The sequence below is a fragment of the Anopheles maculipalpis genome, chromosome 3RL, assembly GCF_943734695.1.
Source record: "Anopheles maculipalpis chromosome 3RL, idAnoMacuDA_375_x, whole genome shotgun sequence".
NCBI lineage: Eukaryota > Metazoa > Arthropoda > Insecta > Diptera > Culicidae > Anopheles > Anopheles maculipalpis.
In genome coordinates, this window is record NC_064872.1 from 42,863,093 (window position 1) to 42,879,017 (window position 15,925).

General features: G+C 46.1%; 2 protein-coding genes across 3 annotated transcripts in view; one reads left to right on the forward strand and one right to left on the reverse strand.

The window, feature by feature from the left end:
- The window catches only part of LOC126564607 (TNF receptor-associated factor 4), a 28,554-nt gene extending 14,791 nt beyond the window's left edge, over positions 1-13,763 (forward strand). Inside the window, exons 1-3 of one of the 2 annotated variants that reach the window (XM_050221685.1) lie at positions 5,514-5,767; positions 11,804-11,908; positions 12,660-13,763. In XM_050221685.1, the coding sequence (XP_050077642.1) occupies positions 5,525-5,767; positions 11,804-11,908; positions 12,660-13,763 (1,452 nt within the window). In that variant the 5' untranslated portion in view covers positions 5,514-5,524. Of the gene's footprint in view, positions 1-5,513; positions 5,768-11,803; positions 11,909-12,659 lie in introns of those variants that run through there. The other variant, XM_050221686.1, reaches the window with a different exon arrangement.
- Positions 1-15,925, reverse strand: part of LOC126564696 (rab GDP dissociation inhibitor alpha) — a 442,469-nt gene that overhangs the window by 247,723 nt on the left and 178,821 nt on the right. The window lies entirely within an intron of this gene.

Sequence of the window (15,925 nt, forward strand, 5' to 3'; positions counted from 1 at the left end):
CCAGAAGAGATGTCATAAAACAACTACCACCATTCGCTGAAGGTGCTGTGCCGGGTTCCGCATGGTTTCGGATGCGTTACGTTCGACCTTTATTATGCCTTTTGTTCGTTCCGTTCTCGTTGCTTGTGGAGTGCAGGAGGAGAACGGAATTCGTTACTCGGAAGGTGCCACCAACAGTTGTCACTTTGTTGATCCCGGTACGGAACCGATAATTGGTCAACAGATAACAACAGCCGTTACCGGCATTACGGCGTTGTTTCGGAGGAGGAAATTAGGCGTGAAGAGTACCCTCAAATAATGGACACCTAATTCTCCATTATGCTTCAAGGTGTATGGTCATCCTAATGACACATGCCAAGCTTCCATGGTGGCACTGCACTGATAACAAACGAGAGAAACTGTTCGAGATGAGCTTGGAATGCAGACGGCAGACGCCATTGACGGTTACATTCCAATATCGTGCTACGCTAGTAATGTTATAAAACTACCGTGGAAATCGGGTTACGTCGCACAGACCATCTTGCTTATTGTCCTCATACTAAACAAGCAGTGAATTCAAGGTTCTCAAATTCAGTCAAGTAACGATAACAAACAGGCATGATGAAAAACGAATTCAAGATGCTATCCTAAAGCAGAGCAATGTATGCGAAAGCCAAGCTCGGTTCTACGTCGTCCACTATGTTATGCTTTCCGCAGGGCGCTTCGAACGGCGCATCTTTGACAAATACCAGCTCCACCAAGAAGTACCTCGATGAAAAGAGCAAATCTCGTACCATGGTGACTCCCACACTGATCTATGCATTGCTCTCGTGAAGTGGTAACTCGTTCTGCGTCCATTTCGCTATGCTAAACACAGCCCGGCAAGAAACTGGGCGAAGTATCACCAGCCAGCCAGATCGCAATCGTGACCATTTTTCTCACGCAGCGACTGGCGAGGGTTTCCGTGTCTGTGCGAATGAGCAAAACACAGCTTGCGTATGGCACTTTCCAACACCTTACCTTAAGCCACTAAAAAAAACCATGCCACGACTCCACCAACTTACTGACAAGCGCACTGCTCGGATGCAGTGAAAAGCAACTTTGCACAAGATCGCAAGAAGAAATCCGACGACTTCGAGAGGAATGCATATTGGACCAGGTTCTTCGATGAGGCGGAATCCGAGCGAACGGTTAAAAGCTGGGAAATTGGCACACTTCGGTCGCCGTTCCCCGCGAGTCCATTCCCGACCATTATCTGCATTCACCGGGCAAAAAGAGTTAAAGAGAGAGAGAGAGAGAGAGCGTACAATCGCTCGGGAACTACACTGTTCCACACGGTACCAGATAGCATGCATCCCTTGAGACTATGTCAAGAGAAACATCTCTTGGAGCCGTGCCCCATCCCAAACCCGAGACGTGAACTGCAATGGCCGGGCACCTTTCTTGGGCGGAGGATGCGATCGTCGCCACTCGCGCACGCTGCTCAGCTTTCGTGGTGTTGGTACACGCGGCCTTCTATGACCTTGCCCGGTGGCGATCGTAACGGCAAAACAGCAATCCCGCCGCGATCCTCGCGCAAGCATAGACGCGAGTCGTGACAGAAGAAACAAAAAAAAAACGCTTTCCAATACTGTTTGGTAAAAGCTTTGAGCGGACTTACCTTGGATGGCGTGTCGTTCATATGTGGGTGATTCAGAGAGAAGAAGGCATGCACAAACGTGTTTATTCGGGTTGCAAACATGTTCCTGAGCCGCTGTAGGGGAGTGTGCTTTTGAACCATTAGGCAAAGTACAGCGTCACGGCATAGACGATTGTGGATTGGACCAGTTTGTTTGGGTACGTTCGTAAAGCCCTTTAAGAGACGGCTGGCCTATGGGGATGGGAAGGCTTTCGGGCATTTTCTATGGCCAATGTGCTGAAAGTAGACTTGCCAGTTCGATCTTGTCTATTTGAGGCAGTAAGCCATCGCTGAATCGATGGCGGATAGAAAAGTACTCATCGTGGAAGCATTCCTGATTTGAAACATTCACATTTTCAAAGTAAGCTCGATGTAAATTAAGAAAATAGCTTGATATTTTTCGTACCAAAAGAATTCATGGAAATACTACTAGTTAAAGCTGCAAAGACACTGTTTTTAACCAAACATTACACCCAAACCACCCTTTCAGACGGAACGTGCAAAACGGCTTTTGCACAGCACGACAAAACCGTTACCGCTCAAGTGTACGTGCATCAAGTGCGAATGTGTTAGCGAAATCTCGTGGAACCAGTTTAGCGCTTCACAAGATCACCCGCAACCAGACGGCAAGCCCCCGCTGGTCAAATCGATGCTGCTGAGCCAGCATAAACAACTGCCGGGCGAATGGACCAACGCGATCTCCACGCTTCCCACGACGTGCGCGCCCAGCAGATAATTTGACAGTTGATCCGCAGGCAGTGGCGCCATTCATAGGCCTCGGTAGCGGTTGCACGAAGGAACTCACTTGCCTCCCGGCTAGGGCTTCATGGGCTGATGGGGTGTGCTTGGATTAGTCGTTGCGTAACGTGTATCTGAGAACAGGGACACACGGCGGCCACACGCTCGGGAGTAGTGCCAGCCGGCGTAGGCTGATGATGAAGTTTGAAATATGCTATTTTGCTCCACGCAACTAGCCCGTTCCCTTTCGACGATGGGGCCTGGGATGGCAAGAAACACTTGACCTTTCGCGTGGGGCAAACAGTGATTTCTATCGAAAAAACGCCACCACGCCAAGGCGTAGGTTTTATTTCAAACCACTTTATGGAAAAAGCCGTGACGATGAGGCAGCGAAATTGATTGAAGATTGAATTTCATCAAATGTGATATCAAAATATGTCTGTGCTAAACACACCGAAAGTGGACCACAATCACGACGCTACATAGCACTTTGGAGCAGTTGCACAACCCTTTCCAGCAGGAAGGTTGTCTGATTATCTTAAATTGATGTAACGATTCGTAAATAAATGTCAATGTTGTCCATATCGATTTCTTCGACATTTGCTATGGGATTGCAAACTGATTGCATATTTTACATATTTAAAAAAATGTTTTGTGGAAAAGCAGTCGAGGAGCTTAAGATAAGTAAATTAGTTACAGAAAATACGTTCTGTTTATAAAACTAACCTCACAAATATGTTGGTTATTGACAAATGTAGCAGAAGTATTATTCAACCAATTTCCGGAACATACCCCTCATAAATAGATTCCCACAGCATTGTGCATATGTGTGAGGGTTTTTTTGTTGAATGCATTGGTAGAAATGCATTCGGTCCTACCGAAGAGCAGATGTTTTTTTTCTGCATGGGTCTTGTGGTTGCATTTGCTTTCTTTTTTCAACGTTTTTGGTTCGTTTTTTTGGTTGCGAAAATAAAGAGGTTTTGAAACAATGTATTGATGAAAAGAAAGCAACAATTCGAAAATGAAGAGGATGCAATTAGTTTGAAAATAATACTCGGATGCTTTTGATTTGAAATTTAGGAAAGGATTAATAAGCAATTAAGATACAAAAAATTGCTATTTAGTAGATTGTATAGATATAAAATTAATATTTTTCACAAAATCACAAAAATCTCACTTTAGAGAATAGAGGAAAAATATACAAAATGGTGGAATTTCTGCAAATAAAAATAGAGTGACCATTCACAGAGACTCTAAAACTTCAATACACATGTTCAAAAACTTCCTTCTTGGAAGGATGTTTTGATTTCCGTCTTTAAAAACACCGTTCCTTTCGCTCTACAACGGTGTAATAATCCCTTCTCTTAACCGTTGGCATATACTTGAATCAAGATATTCAAACGCAGTCACTGTTCTTCGATGGGTTCGTTTTATTGCCCGCCGGAAATGAACACCAACGCGAAAGGATCGCACCGGAGTCACGACCGGAGCAAAACAACGACGAAACGTAACAAAATTATTAAACGACAAACATTGTAGTCGCCAGGAATGAAAGCCGAATGGGCCGTGGTTGTTCGACCAAGATGGACAAATATCATCATGAAGCAACACGATCACAAGAGCATAGATCATCACGATCATCAGTACACCACCACCAACAGCAGCAATAATAGCCAAAGAGCAGAAGGGTGACAAGGTGTGGTACAAAAAAGGGCAGAAAAAAAAGTGTACGGAACGGGACCTTTCGCACTACTCGTGGCGGGACACGAGAGAGTGCACATCATCGGTGTGAGTGGGACGCTAAATGAAGAAGCATTGTGCAGCCGAGTATACGAATGATGCATAGCGCGGATCGGAGCAAAACGGCACTGTGACGAGCCCAACATAACTACGCCGTAGCCCTCGGTTCGGTGCTACAAGAACAAACACGTTTGAACGGGCTCGCACCAACACACAGCATAACCGGACCAAATAAAAACCGAGTGCAATAACACACAGGCAGACACAGGCAGGATTTCGTTTATGCCTTTTTTCGTTGCCTTGTCTCGTTTGCCTTCGGAAGGTTGTTCCATGTTGGGCTTGGGCTACGTCCCGGAACAGCTGGCTTCCTCCGATGGGTTGTATTTTATGGTGCAACTGTATAGGGGTTTATGAATATCTTATACTTAAATGGAGTTTTACAGTAACTAAAATACTTCATACAAAATGTAATCATGAAGACAATTACTCCAGGGAAACGTTGCATCCTTTTGGCAAAATATAATTTCACGATTGGAATAATGTTTGGACCTGCAGTGTCACACAACTTTACCGATTTGCACCGGATTTCTAAAGCTATCGTTGTGTGAGTGCAACCTGCAAATAACATAAACATCAGCTGGCAGCTGTACTGCTTTAATGCAGTTGGGCAGAATGAGAGACACCGCGTTTTATCGTGTCGTCCCACTCGTACGGTTATACCATCGAGTTCAGCGCTGGGTTTTCAGTCAAGAGCATCGATGAGAGAAGCAGCTCACACCGTTTTCAAATTCGTTTTTAACTTGCGTGAGGTCGGTCGTGAGACTCGCGGTCGCTAGAGTTTGAAGTTTTTTTTCTTCTTTGCACAACTTCTTAACTACGGCGAAGTCACACATCGTCCGCTAGAAAAGTGTTTTGTTAATTATCTTTCCCGCACGGATAGTGTGATCATAGTGAGGTTAATCATTTTGTTAACCAAAACAAATAAAAAAAAAACTTGCTGTATAAAAGTGACCCAAATACACGACCTGTGTGCATATGCTGTGAATTGCGTTAATAATACAACGGAAACGATCGTCTCTTATGCCATTCACTATCGATCGGCGTGCTATCGAAATTAAAGGCGACCAGCAGTGAGTGTGGGTGGTGTGAGGTTTTGCAACGGCAGCGTGAAGGTCGTGCCGGTGGAAAATCGTCTTGACAAAGTTTTATCTCCTTTGACGATACGCCCGCCCCCGATCAAATGGTGTTAGCTTCGTCCACGGTCAGTGTTCGTTTCCCGTGTGTTGTAAGGTGTGTTGCCCTAGTTGCTGACGATTGATCGTGACTAGACCAGTGTGTTGAGTAGAGTGCACTACAAAAAAAAAAAGAGAAACAAAACCGACGTGCATCATGGTGCGCAGTTTGTCTCAGTGGACGAAAACGTTGAGTTTTCCGGCCCGCATATCGCCCAACCGGAACTCGAAGGATTGCAACGTGAACGTGCTGCCGATAACGCCTCCACCGGCCCCACCGCGTAACAAGTCAACCTCCACATCCTCGTCCAGCACAATGTCCTCGACATCTTCACCGTCCTCATCGTCCTCTTCACCGACGCCACCACCAAATGTGCCGATTACGGAAATTAGTCAAATTGTAAGTATATACGGGTGGTTACAAGAGCATTAGTTGTGCTCGTGACAACCATTTCCACGGCAACAAATTGATTAGACATTTGAAGTGGACGGTCCTATCTTCCCACCACCGGACATGAACGAGAACGGTCATCCAGTGTGAAGTACTTCTAAAAAAAATGATGCGGTCCCTAGTCGCCCGATGGAGTCCGCCAACAGTGACATTCCTCCCATTTGGGCTCATCTGCTGCGTACTAGACACACACACACACGCACACATGATAATGAGTATAAACTACCAGTGGAAGAGGATCGTCGGAAGTGATCGTTCGGGTTGAATAGAGGAAAGGCGCGCGGAAGGGGTTAAGCAAGGGGTATGTGGAACATGTGTAAATGTTTACACAACTTCATTGAATCTTACCTCCGTTTATGCCCCTTTTGGGCCGACTCGATGCCGGCACATCTCTTCTTAGATTGCTTAGAGACCAGGGCTCTTAAAACGAGAAGAATCCGGGATCATCGGCACGACGAGATGATGCGAGATGCCGCAGTTTGTGGACTGTTGTTTATTTTCAACATTCTTGTAATAATTTCTCCACAGCAGTAGCAGTACCACCGTACCACCGCGTTGGTGCGTTGCTTCCCATTTGTCCCAAAATGTGCCTCCCCATTGCTGGCTGCCGCTTCTCCCGGACGTCCAAAGAGTTTCCACTTTGTTTTGGGGTGGCGTGGTGGGGTTTGCTTCTAATTTTATTGTACCCATTCAACCGGCGATGAGTGTATACTTGCTTCAAGAGAAAGGGTGATGCACCTCTTCGCAACCTCTTGCGGTACCATTCGTGTACGAGAACTTTTCTTTTTATAGTTGCACAGACAAGTTTTTGATGGGTTTTTAGTTTTTCTGGCTTCTCATTTGTCCTTTCTTCGCGTGATGCTCGATCCTCTGTTTCATTAGTGTTACCATTGGGTGTCATCTTGCGCGCTGGAGTGATAAAATAGAATTCTACGAGGGGGCGACCTATGGGGCCTTCCCGACAATGGAGTTGCCGGCCGAATGCGTACACATATGGATGAGCGATCCAGCGTAGGGGAGCGATCGTAAAGTTGCTATTTTTAGCAAGCTGCATTGCCGGCCCCAGTGCTGGAGAGCAGCACTGGCTCACGTATCCCCGGCAATGACAAGAGCACACTGCTGGAACGTTAGATCGTCTGTTGCGTTGGACGATGCTACAGATCATTGATGGTGGAAATGAGCTCGAGTGTATGTTGATTTCGGTTCTTCAGGAAAACGTACTTTACAACAAATTATATAAATCTTTGTAGAAAGTGACACTAGCGGTAGCAGAAGGTGCGTATGTGCGAGAGTGCGTGTACTGCGTGGGTCTTGAAACGGTGTCTAGGACGTGCTGAATTTAATCATCGATGAGGCCCACGAAATCAACCTCTGATGATGACTTTCCCTTTTCCCGAGTGATCGATTCGATTCGCAAATTGATAAAACATTAGCTCACCCACCGGTAAAGACCGGTACGTGGGGTGTACGTGTACAAGAAAGTGAGCATAATGTGAGTGAGTGTGAGGCTCGATCGTTCGGTACGGATCAAGAGGAGAACCCAAACTCCGGGCTCTTACAGAAACTACCACTGCAAACGCAAATGATGATAATCGTGAAAGTGGAAATAGAAGTAGCGTTCGGGGATGGTGGAAATAAAAACGAAAGCAACACTAACTAAACAAATTTCCGTTGCGTTTCGTCGAGTTGTGGTTGATTTGGATTTTGAGTGATAGCCATCGTAAGTTTTCAATCGCTTAAGGTAGAGTCTAGCTGGAAGTTGCTGGGCACAACGAGCAGTGGGGGCACCATTACGTGGAAGGGTGATGTTTACAATCTATTTCCTCTGGAGCTTCCGTTCGTACAGTTTTGTATGATGCGTTGGAACCGGGAGTGGCCTGCAGTTTCGGTTGATTGGTTTCTTACAGCACACAGAAGCTTCTCCTTCGCATTCACGGTCGTATTAAATGTTTTAAGCTGACTTTACGCGACTACGGGAAGCAGCTTAGTACTTCTACACACCTTGACTCAGAATGCTGCAATATAATCGAAGCCAGTGGAATCGACCCGTGAGACTCAAATTGACGAAATGTTTATATCATTCTTGACAGTTATTAACTAAACATTCGGCTTTCGGGTGTAGGATTGATTGCTTTTCATCGGTTTCACACGACACGGCGGCTCGCAAAAGATGGCGGCGCCTGACCGATATATCTGCCGAAATTTGATTGAAACGGAAAAGCTAAAAAGCCGGAAAAAAGTGAAACCATCATCCTCGGCTCAATAATTGAATGAAGATTTCACTCACTCGCTCTCGGTCTTGCGAGAGGATCGTCGTGTGTGCATTATGAAGTATGGTTGTGAAATTATCTCATTAGTGTCCAAACCGGATCGTTTAATCAAGTCGTCCGCATACTTTCCATACGGGGCCCCCGGTTGATGCATGTTGCTATGCACCGTTGTGACCACATAAATCACTGCATTGAACAGTTTTTGGTCGCATGACGAATTTCGCTGAAGTAAGCGTATATTTTGTTTTGACAATTTGCAACAACTTGGCGATTTTTTTTTTTCGGCGAGGAAGACATTGGCTGTCCTCATTTGACTACTCTTCGACGCAACGACAGCATCAATGATTGTGCATTAATTTTCCAATTATGTTGCCTGATTATTTGTTTTACTTGCGAGCGATGGCAGGTTCACAGAAACCACTACTGTGAACCTCATCATCCCATCGCAAGGCAGTCCCATCAACGAAAGGTGTCTAATTGAAGGGAACCGAGCATTGTGATGATCGCCAACCAGATCTTTAGTTCACCGGACCATGGTTTAGCGTCATGCCATGGCAAAGATAATGCCTCGCAACATTCCCTCTACTCCCGTGGACCTCCCCCTCGGGACGGAAGGCACACGCATACACGCTTTTGCGGTCAACCGTGGATGATTTATGGGCTTTCTGCCGGGTGAAGCAGCGAGCGAGCGACCGTAGCCTTTGATCGTCATTCCCGGACAGCCGGCCGGTCGGACCGGAAGATGATACGGTCGTATGATTGAAAGACGTTTCCATGCGGTTCGGCCAAGCGGCGAGAAAGCGTGAACCGGGAAGCGATAGCGCACCGAAAGGGATTTTTCATCCATGTTGGGTGAAATTTGTTGGTACGATCGTATACGTTAACCGCACCTATTCCTTCACTCAAGAGTGCCTCTTTTGCCCTTGATGAGCACCCATGTGGAAGGAATGTCAGTCATTACGGCGGGGGTTTTTCCTTGCTCTTCTGGACCACCGTTCCGATGGCCGAGAGCTGCGAGTCCGATGATTCAACGATGATTAGGAGCGTTCTGGCCGATATGCGGGCACAAATGTTTGCATTTTACGAACGAAATTGCCATTGACAGTAATAATCATTTATCATTATAGACACACGCATTTTGCACACAAAACCTTTTGGAAGTTGGTTTTTGTGCTTAAGTAGCGAACATTGGGAGACTTTTGCTTTCCGTCTTGTCCCTATTCGTTTGGAGGTGGAGAAAATAAATAAGTAAATAAAACAGTTTTGCCGCCACTTCCGGTGCACCGGGGATGGCTAATGGGTAATGCTGACACCGGGCGTTTCTTAGCCACACATTTTGGATTTTTTCCTTTTTCCATGAATGTTTAAAAATAAGCGACAGCCATGTTTTCCTTTTCAGCAAAAACGTAGCTCCATAGCTACAGTGCCGTTCTGCATAATTTTTTTTTTTTGTTCACCCCTTCATACGACTTTACTGTACATGATCCATGCCTTCATGCGTGAAACGCACTGTCTGCACCAGTCAGATGGCAGGCTTCGTTAAGAACCATGGTGAAATTATTTATTTTTCCCGTTCCACATTTCCATACACCAGGCATGCAGTAGAGAGAACGTTCATTGCTGTGCAAAACATAGCCCAAAAGCGGGACAAACTAAAAGTGTAAACTTGCCACCATGTCCGCCAGGTTTTACTGTACAAAAAGATACGAAGCACACCACATGCGTGAGGCAAACTGTGTGAATCTACCACGATGATGATGATGTGTGCATTTATGGCTCGTAACTACACGTCCAAAGCTGCCACCATGGTGCACACTCACAAGGGCGCCTGGTGATTACGGTTCTGTGGAGACGATTTTTTTTTTGTAGACTACAATTTCCGACACAATATCATGGCCAATCTTCGGATGGTACTACGATCGGTAAGAGTATGCGAAGGAGTGTTCGTCCTTTACCGTCCTTAAAGCAGTGGATGTGATTTGTGAGTTTTTGTACCGTTTGTACCAGCAAATGATCGAACGATCTTGCCGAAACGGATTAAAAAAGGTAAACACGCTAGTCCGATCGATACATACTTGGCGTGGCGCTTGCATGGGACGATTAAAGTGTAACAAGGTTAACGTGTTACGTGCCATGCCGTCATACGTTTATCGCATAATATTGTCTCGCACGCTCGTTGCACGCTGGATCAGCCTATTTTCTCACACATCCATCGAGCGGCATCGAGAGAGCAGGACCTCTGGAATGTTGTTAGTTTGTTTGTACGCTAAAGCACGGTAACCTCGTCGAAATCCGTCGTACAAATAAAAACAGAAGCCACTATCTGATACCGATGTTTTCGCTGTGTTGGTCTCGAGAATGGCGCACCGAAGCTGTCGCTTATCGGAGATCGGTTGGCGGAACGCTGAGTGCAAACAGTAAGTACCGTGGAGGAAGTGATTTCTGGAGTTTCCGTGTCCTTCTCATGCTTATTGCCGGCTTTGGTGTGTGTGTGTGTGGAATGATAAGCGCCAGAGTGGAATTCATTAAACACCGCGAGCATCTAAGGTGTAGTTGGAATGGAGCAGTCACAAAAATAATCATCAAACGGGGCTCTCGTTTGTATCATGTCCAAACTTCCATGGAATTGGTAGGTAAATAAACACACTCACCTCGTTTTGCGATAAGCAATAAATCTTCTGATTGTTGTACGGGTCACACTTTCTGCGTAGATCGACAGCGAAGCAAGTAGACAGCCGATCTGGACGATAGCTGCTTAGTGTTGCGGGCATGAAAACGAAACTATCACGCCTTATCACGAACCAAGATTCAACAGATTGCATACCCTCTCCCCTACCGGGTTTCGATTGTATGGCCCAGTCCGACGAACTGCCCAATATTGAATTGAGCTCATTGATATGCAGCGGAAACAGCAGTAAAATAAAACAAACAAAACGTCAGCACAGGAACACGGGAAGGTCTTCTCCTGCTAAGCCCCCACCCCCCTCCGGGTAGGTTCGCGGAGGGGCCTAAACGGTATTTTGTTGGAACCAACCAACTCTACATGTGTGTGCTTAACGGGCGCCGCGTTTGTCTGCTGGAGAAGGAAACGGACTCGCTTGTCCGCCCGCCCGCCAGCCCGCGCGGCCAGTAGCGGGAAGCTTTTAGCATCGAAAAGGTTTCTTCCCTTCCTGTTTCTGGTGTGTTTGTTGGGCCACGTTCGACGGCTCGATTCTTCATTCCCTCTTTTCGCGCGCAACCGTGCCTCGATGACCGACGGATTTGACTGGAAACTATTTTTGATTATTCTGCTTTGATTTCCGTTCGGCGTGTAAAAAATAAGCCCCCCCCTTTTGTGCGTCCCGTTCTGTAGTGTCGCCTGCAGCTTAGGTACCGATGCTCGATGTCAACGCGGTCAAAGATCCTCGGAGACATGGTCCTGCTGTGCGCGCTATCCGGAAGAACTGTGGCGGCACGTCACCAGCTTCTTAATGTGTTCAATGATCTTGCTTTTATGGTTGTGTTCTATCTTTTGGCTTCAACGTTCTTCAATGTTCTTCAACTTCAACATGCTGGTGTCATCTTTTTTTGTGTAATTCTTATATTATTCACACAACCATTGCCCATTTATGTGACACTTGTTATTTGTCTTACCTTCGTGACCATTGGTAATGTTTTAATTTTATGTTCTCTCTATATCTCTTTCTCTCTCTCTCTCTCTCTTTTTCTTCCCCAGATCTATCCCGATCCCGAGTCTGAGAAGGCCATCATGGGCTCATTGGTATTCTGCATTCATCACAAGCAAGGCTGCAAATGGTCTGACGAGCTGAGGAAATTGAAGGTGATTATCGCGACAGTCTTAAACCGTTTCTCTCTAGGCTATTGCTTTCCACTGGTACACTGGGCAACTGGGGAATCGAAACAGATTCTTCTTGATTTTTTTTTTGTTTCCTTGGTGCCCACTGCCGTATCCGCTCACGTCGCCTTTTTGCCCGTATGCAAACGTGTTGCGTTGTAGTTTTCAAGATGAAAGTGCACACAGTGTGTCCGAGGCCCGCTGCCCATTTTGTAGAAGGAGAAGCAAAAGAAAAAAACATTCAAACAAGTAGGGGTTTACCCAACACCCAGCAATGCTCTGTTAGGAGAGAGCGAGTTCCAGTGCAAAGACGCGCCAGCGATTAGGGCAGCTTAGCGTACTTTACCTTGTGCGCGAATAATCCCTCCAGCGAGAATGTGCGCAGGCGGGGTGGGGCATGTGTGAAACAGGTTTGACGATCGGGGTTGCTCCTCGATGTAACCACGCTCGGCACAGATGGTGGTGGCGGCAGGTGACGAAAACGGTTGCGGTGTGACCCTGGTATTCCTTCTTCTGCAACCCACGAGAATCGCGCGGTGCCTTTCCAATTGCTGTGCTTAACTTAATTAATCGTTGATCTTTTGCAATGCCTTAAGCCTACGCGTGTAACTCGTACACAACTAACGCCCTTTAATCGCTACTCTGCGGCAAATATACTGACGGAATTTGCAAAAAGATACAAAATTGTACAAATTTTAACATTTTTTTTTCTCTCCTACTAATTTTTTTCCTTCAGGCACATCTGAATACCTGCAAGCACGACGCGATCCAGTGCCCGAACAAGTGCGGTTCGCAAATACCGCGCGTTATGATGACGGACCATCTGGCCTTTACCTGCATTCTGCGTCGTGCCATCTGCGAGTTCTGCAACGTGGAGTTTACCGGCATTGGGTTGGAGGAGCATGCCGGCACCTGCAGCTCGGAGCCGATCTACTGCGAGTCCAAGTGTGGCACACGCGTACTGCGCGGCCGCATGTCCATCCATCGTGCCAAAGACTGTGCCAAACGGCTCCGCCGCTGTCCGCACTGTGGCCGTGAGTTTAGTGCCGACACGCTGGCCGCACACGGAGCGACCTGTCCGCGCAGTCCCATCCCATGCCCGCAGCGATGCGATGCGGGACCATTTGCTCGTGCCGATTTGGATGCGCATCTGCGCGACGAATGCAAAGCGCTGACGGTGCCATGTACGTTCAAGGAGGCTGGCTGCCGGTTCAAGGGTCCGCGCCATCTACTGGAAGCCCATCTGGAAGCGAATACATCCGCGCATCTGTCCCTGATGGTAGCACTGTCCGGACGGCAGGGACAGCAGATCAATATGCTGAAAAGCGCCATGGCCAAGTTGAGCACCAACTACACCGGCACGCTGCTGTGGAAGATCACCGACTGGTCGGTGAAGATGCAGGAAGCAAAGACGAAGGACGGTTTGGAGCTTGTGTCGCCACCGTTTTACACCAGCCAGTACGGTTACAAGCTTCAGGCGTCGATGTTTTTGAACGGCAATGGCCCCGGTGAAGGAACGCACGTGTCCGTCTACATTAAGGTGCTGCCGGGAGAGTACGATGCGCTGCTAAAGTGGCCCTTCTCCCATTCGGTTACCTTCACGCTGTTCGAGCAGGGCACGCTTGGTAGTGGTGGCGGTGGCCAGGGAGGTGTCGCAGAATCGTTCGTACCCGATCCGACGTGGGAAAACTTTCAGCGGCCATCAACCGAACCGGATGCGCTTGGATTTGGCTTTCCGCGGTTTGTATCCCACGAACTGCTCAACAGGCGTCCCTTCGTGCGGGATGATACGGTGTTTCTGCGCGTAAAGGTTGACCCCAGCAAGATTGTGGCCGTGTAATACGCCCCGCGTCCGGCGTGTTTTTTTGTAAATAGATTATTGCGCGCACACTCACCCCTGTACTGGGCCTTGCAGGCCAAGCGCAAGGCTCATCATCCAACGCATCCAAAACATCAATGTACATAGAGCATCCTGTTCCTGAGCTGAAACACCCCTTACATTTTCCTGCCCTCTCCAGGCTCCCCCCCCATTCCCTCCTCCACACCCCGTCAGTCTTAGTCATTTGTGTTGTCCAATCGAGTAGTTCTCTCCCGGTGAGAGAAGCTCCTGCGATGGTACACTCTGGTTGGGGTCTGCAACTCCCAGGACGCGTTGGTTCTCGTTCCATTTAGCAACTCGCAAATGGGCCGGGATACCACGCAAACGAAAACTGCGGCTTGCACCAAAAGTAGGAAACCGAACCCGAACGATCGCCCCACTCGTGAACCCCACCCCGGTTCCGGCGGAGAAGATCGTTCGCTTGTAGAAGTGAAAACGTGTACGAAAAACACTACAACGAAAATCAGCTTCGAAATCTCATAGTTGCTTTTAAGGACTGATCAAAGCGTCTTAAATGGCGTCTTAAACATATAGGCTTAAGGCTGGTAGTATATGCAGGTAGCGATGAAGTGCAAATGGAAAGGATGAACCTTTGTTTGAATCATCTTGTACAGCAAACAGAAGAAAAAAATTCAGCCACCAATCAACGCATTTTTTGAAGATTTAATTCAAAACTGTTACGTTTTTCGTGGCCAACCACAAACTGACAGTAGTTTGTAAGATAATAGTTGCGTTTAACAAGCAGAATAGAATATAATAATAATTTCAATGACCCCGCGAAACACATCAAACCACACGCTCTCTCTGTCTTCTTCTGGTTCTGATGCGAACAGCAACCATATACTGAGCGCTCGGCACAGAAAATACAATTAGCACACACCACCATCAACATAACTCTAACCAATTTGTCGTTACATTTTTTCTTTCGATTCGAGTCATTAGTTTTTTAAGCAAACATATCATAAGGAAGCTGGTGGAACACTTAGGACTTAATATATCATGGGTTTTTTTTTGCGTGGAAAATCCGTTTAGTGCTAAGAATTATAACTCTTTTGTTTCATTTCATTTTTGTGTTTGTTAAATAATAATTTAACACATTTCAAAAGCGGCGTAACCGTCTAGCCATGCGGAGTTACCGCGTCTGCAGTGCTCCGCAGTTGGAAAGTTTGGTACGTTCGAGCCCGCTCCATTAGCTAGAAAACCATTTCTATCGTACAGTAAGACTCATCGAAGACGCGTAAATACCGTGCGTCGAGTGTAACCGTAAGGATTTAATCATTAACTACCGCTGCGTCGCGCTTGTAATACGTGTGCAAGCACTGCCTAGGCGTGTAATGATTTGTATAGTCGTTATTTTGTCATTTGTAAAATATGAATCATACAATACACAAAATACAACTGAGTGTGTACGATTGACTGAATTAAGTGAAACATTAAATTGCACCGTGTTTTCTTTTATATTCAATCATATATCACAACTTTATCCCAACATGGAGAACATCGAATGGAAAAATCGAAAAATAAAATTTTAACTCGACTGTACTTAAGGAATGAAAGAATACTTATGCATTTTGTAATGAATATTTTGTGTCGCACAAACGCAACGTATATCTTTTTGTTGGAAACATGATGCTAATTTCTACTTTAATGCGTAATGTAATGCTTTTTTTCCTTTGGCAATACAACCTCGAGATGCGACGTCGACGTCGACAAAAAGACTACCTGCCGTCATGCTTAATAATAAAATAAAACAACCTTGAGATATCTTGGGCTACCGTTTTAGACTTTCTGAATTATATTTTAAGGATAATTTGACAGCTAAAAGCGACAGTACATATGTTGCGATCCATATGATGAAATAGTAGAATCACTCAGGGAAATGTTTCAAAATAAAAAGATGGAATATTGCAAGCCTTTTGTGGAACTTTGAAATGTGCATTACAGATATACAATTTGGTATTTAGCACTGCTTTAAAGAAGTAGTAATTTAAAAAAAACTTAACAAATTTTTGTATAAAAACCCGTTTAAATGTGAATTTATACAGGTAAGTGTGAGAGTTAGTAAACCAACTATTTAATAAAAAAAAAAACTATTTTACTATTTCAAAAAGAGTGAACCAAAC